At 54.5% G+C, this 15,232-nt stretch overlaps 2 protein-coding genes across 2 annotated transcripts in view; one reads left to right on the plus strand and one right to left on the minus strand.

Annotated features, from left to right (window-relative positions):
- The window catches only part of WDR25 (WD repeat domain 25), a gene marked incomplete at its 5' end in the record, with an annotated part of 97,978 nt that extends 94,586 nt beyond the window's left edge, over nucleotides 1–3,392 (minus strand). Inside the window, one exon of the mRNA XM_082274998.1 lies at nucleotides 3,003–3,392. Within this exon, the coding sequence (XP_082131124.1) occupies nucleotides 3,003–3,392 (390 nt within the window). The remainder of the gene's footprint in view (nucleotides 1–3,002) is intronic.
- Nucleotides 3,393–6,459: 3,067 nt separating this feature from the next.
- WARS1 (tryptophanyl-tRNA synthetase 1) overlaps nucleotides 6,460–15,232 on the plus strand; it is an 11,071-nt gene continuing 2,298 nt past the window's right edge. The window contains exons 1-4 of the mRNA XM_082274999.1: nucleotides 6,460–6,581; nucleotides 7,304–7,517; nucleotides 8,531–8,639; nucleotides 13,651–13,723. Of these exons, the coding sequence (XP_082131125.1) occupies nucleotides 6,489–6,581; nucleotides 7,304–7,517; nucleotides 8,531–8,639; nucleotides 13,651–13,723 (489 nt within the window). The 5' untranslated portion in view covers nucleotides 6,460–6,488. The remainder of the gene's footprint in view (nucleotides 6,582–7,303; nucleotides 7,518–8,530; nucleotides 8,640–13,650; nucleotides 13,724–15,232) is intronic.

Below are 15,232 nucleotides of genomic sequence, written 5' to 3' on the forward strand. Positions count from 1 at the left end.
GTGGCCCCGCGCGGCCTGCAGAGCTTCTGGGGACCCTCGAAGGGACCCCCAGCCCTGTGGATGAGATCGACAGGATGAGGGGCCCTGGTAGTGACAGGTGAGTCCCCACCCCTGCATGATTGATTGGTCGCCGGCGGCGCCCCCCCCCCCCCCCACGCCTAGGGGTAGTTCAAGCGCCCCATAGCCCCAGTGAGTGAGGGGAGGAGGGACAGGCAAAGGGAGGGGGGAGTGTGACAGGACAGAGGGGAACCCGGGGGTCTGACTGTCCTAAGGAGGGACCCATGTCCACCCCAAAAATCAGCCAGGGGAAGAGGGGGGGAACATTTACTCACCATACCAGAAACAGGCGGGCGCCATCTCCTGACAGAACCCCTCTCCACCAAAGTGGGGGGGCTGTTGGCCAATAGGAATGCTGCGGCTCGGGCCTAGTCCCGGTCGTATGCGACCTGGAGAGACGTTTAGTTTGCGGGGCCAGTCCCCGTCTGGTGGGACTATGTCGTGGTGGCTGACCCAGCGCAGAGCTAAGGTCTGTGTGCTCGCTGGCCGGCTGGGGTGACCCCTGGATCCATAGATCCAGCCCATCCCCCGGATCCGGCTTAATTACTTGTAGATCTCACAGGAGAAAATCCGGAGAAAGAATCTAACTAGAAAATGAAAAATAAACTTTGCCAGGACCAGAAATCCCAGCAGAGAAGGAGGTCCTCACTCCTGACTGACATCCTATAGCAGAGAGGGGGCGTGTACCTCCTGGGACCGCCCATGGGCGTAGCCAGAACTTTTCTCTGCTTAGTGTCCTCCTCCTGTAGGGGGCAGTATAACCCAACTGATATGAAGATCAGAGACTGCGTCTGTTAATGATCGATAGAGAAAAATACAGAACATTTCCCGCCGGAGAACTGCGTCTGCCGTGGAATGTCGGCGAACTGCGGGAATTACAATTCTCCATAGGGGGCGCTCTAACAAATTCTATAGGTGACCAGCTTAGAGTTACAGAGGAGGTCGGGGGATGGAATTATCGCTCTAACGATCGCGGCGATACCTCACATCTTTACATGTGTGAGGGAGAAATTTATGCGTCCGCATTGGCGTGTAAGCACGGGGGAACGGGGGGAGGGGGGCGCATTAAAAAAAAAGTTTTATTTTATACAAAAATCATTTTTTTTTTTTTTGTACAAACTTTATTGCTATACAGATGAACAACATCCCTTGTGACATCATGGGCGGTGACAGGTCCTCTTTATGGAGAGATTTGGGGTCTAATAAACCCCAAATCTCTCCTCCGGCCCCCCATGCAGCTGATCTGAGATCGGTCCAATCGGCTGTTCTCTGGCCGCCAGGTAAATAAAGGGGCGGAGCTGGAAGTGAGGAATGCTGGTCGTTCGCAGTTTGCAGGGGGAACGACGTTGGCTCCTCCCTCTGTACCAGGCAGCCATTACTGCATGACTCCCCGCCTCCCTGATGGGACCGGAGAGCCCGGGAGAGGGGGCGGTGACAGTGGGAGGGGCATGGGACCCCCTTCCACCAACCGCAGAAGTGGCTAATTAGCCATTCAGATTATTTCTGCCTGAAAGCGGATTGCCGGCTGCAAACAATGATAGTAGGAGGAGCCTGTAGGTGTGCCCCCCCCCCCATACCTGTATAACCACTGACACCCCGAGGATGGACGGGAACGTTCATGGGTGGTGTATTTAGATTTTTGTGCTGCCCTAGGCCTGACTAAACTTGTGCACCCCCTCATTTTAAATATGACCCACCTCTTCCTGTAAAGGCCACACCCCTTCCTGTTTCTGACCCATTCTGTCATCTGTAAACCACAGACCACAACCACAGTCTATCAGTGGCCACCAGTGCAGCCTCATCAGTGCCCACCAGTGCAGCCTCATCAGTGGCCACCAGTGCAGCCTCATCAGTGGCCACCAGTGCAGCCTCATCAGTGCCCACCAGGGCAGCCTCATCAGTGCCCACCAATGCAGCCTCATCAGTGCCCACCAGGGCAGCCTAAAATATTTGGACTTGTATTTGCTGCCACTGATTGTAATTATAGGAATATTTTCACTGATTTGTATAATAAATAAGAAGTCCGGAGTCATTATACAAATCAGAGAAATAATCCAATATCTGATAAGATCGGAGTAATCGCACTCATCCAGTGACATATTGGGATAGTACATAGGAGGAGATATTATTACCATCATATAGAGGTAAGAGTGATGGAATTCAGTATTCTCACTCAGGGACAAGGATGTGTAAAGAAATGAAATATTACTGACATGATGGCTGCCATACCTGGGGGCGGGGGAGGGTACATGATAGCTGCCATACCTGGGGGCGGGGGAGGGTACATGATGGCTGCCATACCTGGGGGCGGGGGAGGGTACATGATGGCTGCCATACCTGGGGGCGGGGGAGGGTACATGATAGCTGCCATACCTGGGGGCGGGGGAGGGTACATGATGGCTGCCATACCTGGGGGCGGGGGAGGGTACATGATGGCTGCCATACCTGGGGGCGGGGGAGGGTACATGATAGCTGCCATACCTGGGGGCGGGGGAGGGTACATGATAGCTGCCATACCTGGGGGCGGGGGAGGGTACATGATAGCTGCCATACCTGGGGGCGGGGGAGGGTACATGATGGCTGCCATACCTGGGGGCGGGTACATGATGGCTGCCATACCTGGGGGCGGGGGAGGGTACATGATGGCTGCCATACCTGGGGGCGGGGGAGGGTACATGATGGCTGCCATACCTGGGGGCGGGGGAGGGTACATGATGGTTGCCATACCTGGGGGCGGAGGAAGGTAGGCGGAGCTTTAGACTGCAGTGCCACACTTATTAGCATTGGGGCCCCAGCAGAGGTTCAGGATGGGAACAATGTATAATTTTATCATAAAACGCCCCCAAATCCTCTCAGCACTGGAAGCTCCTCCCATGTTGGGAAGGTGGCCCCATAGTGGGCGGTACCTGAGAAGACCTCCCCCATTGATTGGCCGGTGAACTTACCCTGACGGTGGCATCCATGGAGGCGGAGAGGAGTAAGTGGCTGTACTGCTTCACCGGACACCACTGGACGCGGTTGACGGGGGCGGGGTGCTCCTTCATCTGGAACACCGCGTTTCGGGGGATCTCCGTCTCGCTGTATTTTAGCTGTAGGTGGGGCCCCAGATAGTCAGACACTCTGTAGATGCTGCGTGCTGATTGGACGGTGATCGGACCTCCTCCATCTCTATGAGTCTCCTCCCCCGCATTGCATTGTTCCTGGCGGAGTCTTTTAGGAATGTAAGGTCTGACTCCGCCCCCGAGGGACCTCTTCTGCTGGACGGCCCCCGCGCTTCCAGAGAGAAAATCTGAACTGTCCATTGTGTGAGGAGAAGGAGGGGGAAACCTCCGCATGGTGCGCTCCCCTCCCCCACCCCCACCTGCACTAGGAGCCCCTCTGGTCACATTGGTGAGGTGCAGGGGGGCGTCGCTCAGTTGCAGGGGGGCGTTGCTCTGGTGCAGGGGGGCGTCGCTTGGGTGCAGGGGGGCGTTGCTCCGGTGCAGGGGGGCGTCACTCGGGTGCAGGGGGGTGTTGCTCCGGTGCAGGGGGGCGTCACTCGGGTGCAGGGGGGTGTTGCTCGGGTGGAGGAGAATGTTGCTCCGGTGCAGGGGGGCGTCACTCGGGTGCAGGGGGGCGTTGCTCCGGTGCAGGGGGGCGTCACTCGGGTGCAGGGGGGCGTTGCTCCGGTGCAGGGGGGCGTCACTCGGGTGCAGGGGGGCGTCACTCGGGTGCAGGGGGGCGTTGCTCGGGTGCAGGGCGGTGTCACTCCATGTTTCTGAAGACGTTGGTTGTCCGGGGGATGGGTCGGTGGCTCCGGTACAATCAGACCCATCGGAGTCGGAATCCTCATAGGCCACCAAGGAGCTCATTCCCGGCTCTGCAGGGGAGGGGACAGAGAAGGAAACTCAGCAATGGAGGAGGGGGGGAGGGGGGCATTAAAGGTAAATTATAACTAAAAGGCAAAACTTTTTTTCTTAGTGTTGGATGGAGGGGGGGAGGGGTGGGGTCAGTAGAGGAGGATAGGGGGGAATAATGGGGGAGGGGGAGGATGGGAGAAGACTGGGATGGGGAGGATAGGGGGAGGGCAGTAGAGGAGGATAGTGGGGGGGGATGGGGGGGCAGTAGAGGAGGATGGGGGGTGGGGAGGGTAGGGGGAGGGCAGTGGAGGAGGATAGTGGGGGGGGATGGGGGGAGGGCAGTGGAGGAGGATGGGGGGGGTGGGGAGGGTAGGGGGAGGGCAGTGGAGGGGGGTGGGGAGGATGGGGGGGGAATGAGGAGGATAGGGGGGGCAGTAGAGGAGAATAGTGGGGGGGATGGGGGGCAGTAGAGGAGGATGGGGGGGGTTGGGAGGAGATTTATGGGTGAAGATATAATATTGGGGGGGCTCTGGTAGAGGGGGGATGGGCGGATATTGGGGTGACGAACCTCCCGGATCCTGCCAGAAATCCTCTCAGGATTGGTCTCCTCCTGTCAGGTGACCCGGAAGTATTTCCTTCGGTCCGTCACTGAATGTCTTCCCCGGCTATGGAGATGACGCATGTATAATGACGTCACGTAGAGTGTGGAGGGGGGTGGGAACGATGGTGGAGGGGCGGAGTTCCCGGGGGAAGGAATAATCGGTGCACTCAGTACAGAGCGGCGTGTCGGAGAATTGCACCATCTGTGACCGGGGAGAGGTGAGACCCCCGGGGGGGGGAGGGGTAATCATGTTCCCAGTGAAGGGGTGCAGAGGTGCAGGTTTCCCTCATATGGAGGGGTATAAATATATAAAATGTAAGACCCCCCCCCCTCCCCCATTTATAAGCTCTCTGTGGGGAATCATTCACTGCTGAGTACCGTGCCCAGTGATAAATACAGTATCTGACAGAAGTAAGTACACCCCTCCCATGTGACTACAATGTAAAGTAGTGAGTGTACAGCTTGTATAACAGTGTAAATTTACTGTCCCCTCAAAATAACTCAACACACAGCCATTAATGTCTAAACCACTGGCAACAAAAGTCAGTACACCCCTAAGTGACAATCTCCAAATTGGGCCCAATTAGCCATTTTCCCTCCCCCGTGTCATGTGACTCGTTAGTGTTACAAGGTCTCAGGTGTGAATGGAGAGCAGATGTGTTACATTTGGTGTTATCGCTCTCACTCTCTCATACTGGTCACTGGAAGTTCAACATGGCACCTCATGGCAAAGAACTCTCTGAGGATCTGAAAAAAAGAATTGTTGATCTACATAAAGATGGCCTAGGCTATAAGAAGATTGCCAAGACCCTGAAACTGAGCTGCAGCACGGTGGCCAAGACCATACAGCGGTGTAACAGGACAGGTTCCACTCAGAACAGGCCTCACCATGGTCCACCAAAGAAGTTGAGTGCCGTGCTCAGCGTCATATCCAGAGGTTGTCTTTGGGAAATAGACGTATGAGTGCTGCCAGCATTGCTGCAGAGGTTGAAGGGGTGGGGGGGTCAGCCTGTCAGTGCTCAGACCATACGCCGCACACTGCATCAAATTGGTCTGCATGGCTGTCATCCCAGAAGGAAGCCTCTTCTAAAGATGATGGACAAGAAAGCCCACAAACAGTTTGCTGAAGACAAGCAGACTAAGGACATGGATTACTGGAACCATCTCCTGTGCTCTGATGAGACCAAGATAAACTTATTTGGTTCAGATGGTGTCAGGCGTGTGTGGGGGCAACCAGGTGAGGAGTACAAAAACAAGTGTGTCTTCCTACAGTCAGGCATGGTGGTGGGAGTGTCATGGTCTGGGGCTGCATGAGGGAGCTGTACTGTGACATACTGAGGCAGAGCATGATCCCCTCCCTTCAGAGACTGGGGGGCAGGGCAGTATTCCAACATAACGACCCCAAACACCTCCAAGATGACCACTGCCTTGCTAAAGAAGCTGAGGGTAAAGGTGATGGACTGGCCAAGTGTCTCCAGACCTAAACCCTACTGAGCATCTGTGGGGATCCTCAAACAGAAGGTGGAGGAGGGGAAGGTCTCTAACATCCACCAGCTCTGTGATGTCATCATGGAGGAGGGGAAGAGGACTCCAGTGACAACCTGTGAAGCTCTGGTGACCTCCATGCCCAAGAGGGTTAAGGCAGTGCTGGAAAATAATGGCGGCCACACAAAATATTGTCACTTTGGGCCCAATTTGGAGATTGTCACTTAGGGGTGTACTGACTTTTGTTGCCAGCGGTTTAGACATTAATGGCTGTGTGTTGAGTTATTTTGAGGGGACAGTAAATTTACACTGTTATACAAGCTGTACACTCACTACTTTACATTGTAGTCACATGGGAGGGGTGTACTTACTTTAGTCAGACACTGTATCTGTGATCTATGACATCACCAGCCTGTCATGCGGTCACAGTGATGTCATGACATGTGACGATGATCTTTCTCTCTCTCTCTGTTCTCTCCTCAGATCTGCAGGCGGAGTTTATAAAGATGGCGGACCCCGGCGTTCCTCTCCAACTCTACAATCAGCTGACAGCGCAGGGGGAGGCGGTCCGAGCCCTCAAATCACAGCAAGCTGCAAAGGTGTGACATCATCACTGGGCCTCTGTGCTTCTCTATGCAATGCAGGCAGATCATGGCTTGTGGGAGGGGCTGGCAGGGGGCGGTACATAGATTCCTACAAACATCCCAGTCCCTCCCTCAGTACTCCTCTCGAGCCTTCCACCCTGATGCAAGACGTGGGAGGAGTTATGCAAAGATCACAATGCCTTTATGTGTCAGTCTGGAGGAGTGGGCGGTCCTAAGCAGGCTGTGTTTGCATAGAGACCACCCTAGGTTCTATTCCTTCCAATGAATGAAAGGGCTAGATGATGCTGGACATCCTCCAGCCAGGAAAGGAGGCGGGGCTCTGTCTGATTGGCTGCAGCTTCTAATGCACATAATGAGACGCTCACAGTGTGCGGTGACATCACAGGAAGATGGTTCAACCCAGGGGGAGGAGCCTGTACGCCTGTGCAAGACTAAGGGGGAGGAGCCTGTACGCCTGTTCAAGACTAAGGGGGAGGAGCCTGTACGCCTGTGCAAGACTAAGGGGGAGGAGTTAGGTGAACTGGTCCTGGGAGGTATGTGGGGGGCGGGGCGGTACTCGCCTCCTCTGCCTGTCATGTTCATCCATGCTGGAGACACGCAGGGGGCGGAGTCTGTGGGATTTCAGCAGCTGAGTCTCCTCTAATTCATTACTCTCTCCCCATCCCCCCTTCTTTCTTCAACCCCCTCCCCCTCCTCTCTCCCCTCCCCCCCTGTAGGATGAGATCGATGCTGCGGTGAAGCTTCTGCTTTCTCTGAAAGTAGAATATAAGGCGGCCACCGGACAGGAATACAAGGCGGGATCACCCCCAACAGACTCCGCCCCCTCCACCAACAATGGCCTGCCCCCGGCTGAGGACGGCGATGACTTTGTGGATCCGTGGACGGTTCAGACCGGCAGTGCCAAGGGGGTGGACTATGACAAACTGATCGGTGAGTTCCTGGACTGCAGAGCTCCCCCTAGTGGTCTGTGAGAGAATCTCCCTACCTTCCCCCTCCTGTGCCCCTCCCCCCATCTCCTCCCGCCAGGGACTGCGCCCCCCTTCCCTCCCCCCCCTCCCTCCCGCCAGGGACTGCGCCCCACTGCCCTCCCCCCCCTCTCGCCAGGGACTGCGCCCCCCTGCCCTCCCCCCCCCCCCCCTCCTGCCAGGGACTGCGCCCCACTGCCCTCCCCCCCCCCCCCCACTCTCGCCAGGGACTGCGCCCCACTGCCCTCCCCCCCCCCCCTCTCGCCAGGGACTGCGCCCCCCTGCCCTCCCCCCCCCCCCTCTCGCCAGGGACTGCGCCCCCCTGCCCTCCCCCCCCTCCCGCCAGGGACTGCGTGCCCCTCCCCTTCCCCCTCCCACCAGGGACTGCGCTCCTCCCCTCCCGCCAGGGACTGCGCCCCTCACCTCCCCTTTCCCCTCCCGCCAGGGACTGCGCCCCTCACCTCCCCTTCCCCCCCTCCCGCCAGGGACTGCGCCCCTCCCCTTCCCCCCCTCCCGCCAGGGACTGCGCCCCCCTCCCCTTCCCCCCCTCCCGCCAGAGACTGCGCCCCTCCCCTTCCCCCCCCCTCCCGCCAGGGACTGCGCCCCTCCCCTTCCCCCTCCCACCAGGGACTGCGCTCCTCCCCTCCCGCCAGGGACTGCGCCCCTCACCTCCCCTTTCCCCTCCCGCCAGGGACTGCGCCCCTCCCCTTCCCCCCCCTCCCGCCAGGGACTGCGCGCCTCCCCTCCCCCCCCCTCCCGCCAGGGACTGCGCGCCCCTCCCCTTCCCCCTCCCACCAGGGACTGCGCGCCCCTCCCCAGCTCTTCTCCATAATATGAGAACAGTGACAGTCCGGCTGGAAGACTCCTCTGTGTCGGTGTCCCCGCTCCTCCTCTTCCTGTATTGGGGACACTCGGTGTTCTCTCTTCTTTCTAAATAACACATTGTTTGTTTGTTTGTTTGTTTGTTTTTGTTTTTAGTTCGTTTTGGAAGCAGTAAGATTGACGAGGATCTGATTGGTCGGATAGAACGCGTCTGCGGTCACAGAGCGCACCACTTCCTGCGCAGGGGGATCTTCTTCTCTCACAGGTAGGAATCCCCTCCCCCGCTCCTGGTGATCGCTGTCACTAAATGTGATGAGAGAACCCGAAAATCTTCTGTCACCTGAGCAGGAAGAGGGGAATCTTCCCATGGGGACACCTGTCTGGGGGGCGGTCCTTCTTCTGTGGGGATTCTCCCCAGTGATTGGAGGATTTATTGATGAGGGGCGGCAATGGAGACACCGGTGTGCACCAATCAGTGACTGACAGGCGAGGCCGCCGAAAGCAAACCAACCACAGGCTAAAAAAAGAACTTTCCACACCTGACCCCGCCTCATTTCCTGGCTGGAGCCCCTCCCCAGTCTGATTGGCCCCACCCCTTTCATTCATTGCATTTCAGTTCTGTCAATCAGAGGCTCGGCGCCACATGTGGGCGTTACCAATGCAAATACATTCTCCCTCCTGCTGAAAGATCGCACAGTGTTCACTGCTGAAAGATCTCACAGTGCTCACTGCTGAAAGGAAAGATCTCACAGTGCTCACTGCTGAAAGGAAAGATCTCACAGTGCTCACTGCTGAAAGGAGAGATCTCACAGTGCTCACTGCTGAAAGATCTCACAGTGCTCACTGCTGAAAGTAAAGATCTCACAGTGCTCACTGCTGAAAGGAAAGATATCACAGTGCTCACTGCTGAAAGAAAAGGTCTCACAGTGCTCACTGCTGAAAGGAAAGATCTCACAGTGCTCACTGCTGAAAGGAAAGATCTCACAGTGCTCACTGCTGAAAGGAAAGATCTCACAGTGCTCACTGCTGAAAGGAAAGATCTCACAGTGCTCACTGCTGAAAGGAAAGATCTCACAGTGCTCACTGCTGAAAGGAAAGATCTCACAGTGCTCACTGCTGAAAGGAAAGATCTCACAGTGTTCACTGCTGAAAGTAAGATATCACAGTGCTCACTGCTGAAAGGAAAGATCGCACAGTGCTCACTGCTGAAAGGAAAGATCTCACAGTGCTCACTGCTGAAAGGAAAGATCTCACAGTGTTTACTGCTGAAAGTAAGATATCACAGTGCTCACTGCTGAAAGGAAAGATCGCACAGTGCTCACTGCTGAAAGGAAAGATCGCACAGTGCTCACTGCTGAAAGGAAAGATCTCACAGTGCTCACTGCTGAAAGGAGAGATCTCACAGTGTTCACTGCTGAAAGGAGAGATCTCACAGTGTTCACTGCTGAAAGGAAAGATATCACAGTGCTCACTGCTGAAAGGAAAGATCGCACAGTGCTCACTGCTGAAAGGAAAGATCTCAGTGTTCACTGCTGAAAGGAAAGATCGCACAGTGCTCACTGCTGAAAGGAAAGATCTCACAGTGCTCACTGCTGAAAGGAAAGATCTCACAGTGCTCACTGCTGAAAGGAAAGATCTCACAGTGCTCACTGCTGAAAGGAAAGATCGCACAGTGCTCACTGCTGAAATGAAAGATCTCACAGTGCTCACTGCTGAAAGGAAAGATCTCACAGTGTTCACTGCTGAAAGTAAGATATCACAGTGCTCACTGCTGAAAGGAAAGATCGCACAGTGCTCACTGCTGAAAGGAAAGATCTCACAGTGCTCACTGCTGAAAGGAGAGATCTCACAGTGCTCACTGCTGAAAGGAGAGATCTCACAGTGTTCACTGCTGAAAGGAAAGATATCACAGTGCTCACTGCTGAAAGAAAAGATATCACAGTGCTCACTGCTGAAAGGAAAGATCGCACAGTGCTCACTGCTGAAAGGAGAGATCTCACAGTGCTCACTGCTGAAAGGAGAGATCTCACAGTGTTCACTGCTGAAAGGAAAGATCTCACAGTGCTCACTGCTGAAAGGAAAGATCTCACAGTGCTCACTGCTGAAAGGAAAGATCTCACAGTGCTCACTGCTGAAAGGAAAGATCTCACAGTGCTCACTGCTGAAAGGAGAGATCTCACAGTGCTCACTGCTGAAAGGAGAGATCTCACAGTGCTCACTGCTGAAAGATCTCACAGTGCTCACTGCTGAAAGAAAAGATCTCACAGTGCTCACTGCTGAAAGAAAAGATATCACAGTGCTCACTGCTGAAAGGAAAGATCGCACAGTGCTCACTGCTGAAAGGAGAGATCTCACAGTGCTCACTGCTGAAAGGAGAGATCTCACAGTGTTCACTGCTGAAAGGAAAGATCTCACAGTGCTCACTGCTGAAAGGAAAGATCTCACAGTGCTCACTGCTGAAAGGAAAGATCTCACAGTGCTCACTGCTGAAAGGAAAGATCTCACAGTGCTCACTGCTGAAAGGAGAGATCTCACAGTGCTCACTGCTGAAAGGAGAGATCTCACAGTGCTCACTGCTGAAAGATCTCACAGTGCTCACTGCTGAAAGAAAAGATCGCACAGTGCTCACTGCTGAAAGATCTCACAGTGTTCACTGCTGAAAGGAAAGATCTCACAGTGTTCACTGCTGAAAGGAAAGATCTCACAGTGCTCACTGCTGAAAGAAAAGATATCACAGTGCTCACTGCTGAAAGGAGAGATCTCACAGTGTTCACTGCTGAAAGGAAAGATATCACAGTGCTCACTGCTGAAAGAAAAGATATCACAGTGCTCACTGCTGAAAGGAGAGATCTCACAGTGCTCACTGCTGAAAGGAGAGATCTCACAGTGTTCACTGCTGAAAGGAAAGATATCACAGTGCTCACTGCTGAAAGGAAAGATCGCACAGTGCTCACTGCTGAAAGGAAAGATATCACAGTGCTCACTGCTGAAAGGAAAGATCTCACAGTGCTCACTGCTGAAAGGAAAGATCACACAGTGCTCACTGCTGAAAGGAAAGATCTCACAGTGTTCACTGCTGAAAGGAAAGATATCACAGTGCTCACTGCTGAAAGGAAAGATATCACAGTGCTCACTGCTGAAAGGAAAGATCTCACAGTGCTCACTGCTGAAAGGAAAGATCGCACAGTGCTCACTGCTGAAAGGAAAGATCTCACAGTGTTCACTGCTGAAAGGAAAGATCTCACAGTGTTCACTGCTGAAAGGAAAGATATCACAGTGCTCACTGCTGAAAGGAAAGATCGCACAGTGCTCACTGCTGAAAGAAAAGATCTCACAGTGCTCACTGCTGAAAGGAAAGATCTCACAGTGTTCACTGCTGAAAGGAAAGATCGCACAGTGCTCACTGCTGACAGGAAAGATCTCACAGTGCTCACTGCTGAAAGGAAAGATCTCACAGTGCTCACTGCTGAAAGGAGAGATCTCACAGTGTTCACTGCTGAAAGTAAGATCTCACAGTGCTCACTGCTGAAAGGAGAGATCTCACAGTGTTCACTGCTGAAAGGAAAGATATCACAGTGCTCACTGCTGAAAGGAGAGATCTCACAGTGCTCACTGCTGAAAGGAGAGATCTCACAGTGTTCACTGCTGAAAGGAAAGATATCACAGTGCTCACTGCTGAAAGGAAAGATCGCACAGTGCTCACTGCTGAAAGAAAAGATCTCACAGTGCTCACTGCTGAAAGGAAAGATCTCGCAGTGTTCACTGCTGAAAGGAAAGATATCACAGTGCTCACTGCTGAAAGGAAAGATCTCACAGTGCTCACTGCTGAAAGGAGAGATCTCACAGTGCTCACTGCTGAAAGGAGAGATCTCACAGTGTTCACTGCTGAAAGGAGAGATCTCACAGTGCTCACTGCTGAAAGGAGAGATCTCACAGTGTTCACTGCTGAAAGGAAAGATCTCACAGTGCTCACTGCTGAAAGGAAAGATCTCACAGTGCTCACTGCTGAAAGGAAAGATCGCACAGTGCTCACTGCTGAAAGGAAAGATATCACAGTGCTCACTGCTGAAAGGAAAGATATCACAGTGCTCACTGCTGAAAGGAAAGATATCACAGTGCTCACTGCTGAAAGGAAAGATCTCACAGTGCTCACTGCTGAAAGGAAAGATCTCACAGTGCTCACTGCTGAAAGGAGAGATCTCACAGTGCTCACTGCTGAAAGGAAAGATATCACAGTGCTCACTGCTGAAAGGAAAGATATCACAGTGCTCACTGCTGAAAGGAAAGATCCCACAGTGCTCACTGCTGAAAGGAGAGATCTCACAGTGCTCACTGCTGAAGAGAAAGATCTCACAGTGCTCACTGCTGAAAGGAAAGATCCCACAGTGCTCACTGCTGAAAGGAAAGATATCACAGTGCTCACTGCTGAAAGGAAAGATCTCACAGTGCTCACTGCTGAAAGGAAAGATCTCAGTGCTCACTGCTGAAAGGAAAGATCTCACAGTGTTCACTGCTGAAAGGAAAGATCTCACAGTGCTCACTGCTGAAAGGAAAGATCTCACAGTGTTCACTGCTGAAAGGAAAGATATCACAGTGCTCACTGCTGAAAGGAAAGATCTCACAGTGCTCACTGCTGAAAGGAGAGATCTCACAGTGTTCACTGCTGAAAGGAGAGATCTCACAGTGCTCACTGCTGAAAGGAGAGATCTCACAGTGTTCACTGCTGAAAGGAAAGATCTCACAGTGCTCACTGCTGAAAGGAGAGATCGCACAGTGCTCACTGCTGAAAGGAAAGATCGCACAGTGCTCACTGCTGAAAGGAAAGATCGCACAGTGCTCACTGCTGAAAGGAAAGATATCACAGTGCTCACTGCTGAAAGGAAAGATCCCACAGTGCTCACTGCTGAAAGGAAAGATCTCACAGTGCTCACTTCTGAAAGGAAAGATCTCACAGTGCTCACTGCTGAAAGGAAAGATATCACAGTGCTCACTGCTGAAAGGAAAGATATCACAGTGCTCACTGCTGAAAGGAAAGATCTCACAGTGCTCACTGCTGAAGGGAAAGATCCCACAGTGCTCACTGCTGGTACCCGATTTATTGAATACTGGTAAAATATCGCTCCCAGTGGATGGAAGTGTGAACATCCCCTGGTGTATGGGGTACGGCTGCGAGCCCAGGGATCGCTCTGCCACAGGAGAACCGCACAGATCAGATGCAGGCACCCCTCCCTCTCCGGGATCACTCCACCCAACGTGTTTTGTCAATATGACATCAGGGTACTTAATAACTTCATTCTGGGGGGATGGGTAACCCCTGCTTGTCTGACCTTTCCTTATGGTCGTCCTAAGGTGGGGGAGCACACCCGGGGGGGGGGGGGCTGGGGGAGGGGTCACAGTGATGTATTATCCAGCACATGGGGGGTTCCCACACATCCACCATTGTATTCTCCTTTTCTGGGCTCATCAATGATTGATTGTCACCGATTATCGAGAAGATATTCTAACATTGTTATTTTATGTCCACTTCCCGCACATTTCATTGTTATTGTTTTTATATCCATTGATATTTTTATTGATTATCGATCACTTTCTGCGTGCCGCTCAATTGTGAAGTCTTGTGCAGATTCAGCTTTGTGTACCCCCCCCCCTCCATCCTCCTCTCTGCCCCCCTCCTTCCTCCTCTCTACCCCCCTCCATCCTCCTCTCTACCCCCCCCTCCATCCTCCTCTCTGCCCCCCTCCTTCCTCCTCTCTACCCCCCTCCATCCTCCTCTCTACCCCCCCCTCCATCCTCCTCTCTGCCCCCCTCCTTCCTCCTCTCTGCCCCCCTCCTTCCTCCTCTCTGCCCCCCTCCTTCCTCCTCTCTACCCCCCTCCATCCTCCTCTCTACCCCCCCCCTCTCCTTCCTCCTCTCTACCCCCCCCTCTCCTTCCTCCTCTCTACCCCCCCCCTCTCCTTCCTCCTCTCTACCCCCCCCTCTCCTTCCTCCTCTCTACCCCCCCTCCCTCCTCTCTACCCCCCTCCATCCTCCTCTCTACCCCCCCCCTCTCCTTCCTCCTCTCTGCCCCCCTCCATCCTCCTCTCTGCCCCCCTCCATCCTCCTCTCTACCCCCCCCTCTCCTTCCTCCTCTCTACCCCCCCTCTCCATCCTCCTCTCTGCCCCCCTCCATCCTCCTCTCTGCCCCCCTCCATTCTCCTCTCTGCCCCCCTCCATCCTCCTCTCTACCCCCCTCCATCCTCCTCTCTACCCCCCCCTCTCCTTCCTCCTCTCTACCCCCCCTCTCCTTCCTCCTCTCTACCCCCCCTCTCCTTCCTCCTCTCTACCCCCCCCTCTCCTTCCTCCTCTCTACCCCCCCCCTCTCCTTCCTCCTCTCTACCCCCCCCTCTCCTTCCTCCTCTCTACCCCCCCCTCTCCTTCCTCCTCTCTACCCCCCCCTCTCCTTCCTCCTCTCTACCCCCCCCCCTCTCCTTCCTCCTCTCTACCCCCCCCCCTCTCCTTCCTCCTCTCTACCCCCCCCTCTCCTTCCTCCTCTCTACCCCCCCCTCCTTCCTCCTCTCTACCCCCCCTCTCCTTCCTCCTCTCTACCCCCCCCTCTCCTTCCTCCTCTCTACCCCCCCCCCCTCCATCCTCCTCTCTACCCCCCTCTCCTTCCTCCTCTCTACCCCCCCCTCTCCTTCCTCCTCTCTACCCCCCCCTCCCTCCTCTCTACCCCCCTCCATCCTCCTCTCTACCCCCCCCTCTCCTTCCTCCTCTCTACCCCCCCTCTCCTTCCTCCTCTCTACCCCCCTCCATCCTCCTCTCTGCCCCCCTCCATCCTCCTCTCTGCCCCCCTCCATCCTCCTCTCTGCCCCCCTCCAT

Source organism: Pelophylax lessonae (genome assembly GCF_965119305.1).
Source record: "Pelophylax lessonae genome assembly, chromosome: 13".
In the NCBI taxonomy this organism is placed as follows: Eukaryota; Metazoa; Chordata; class Amphibia; order Anura; family Ranidae; genus Pelophylax; species Pelophylax lessonae.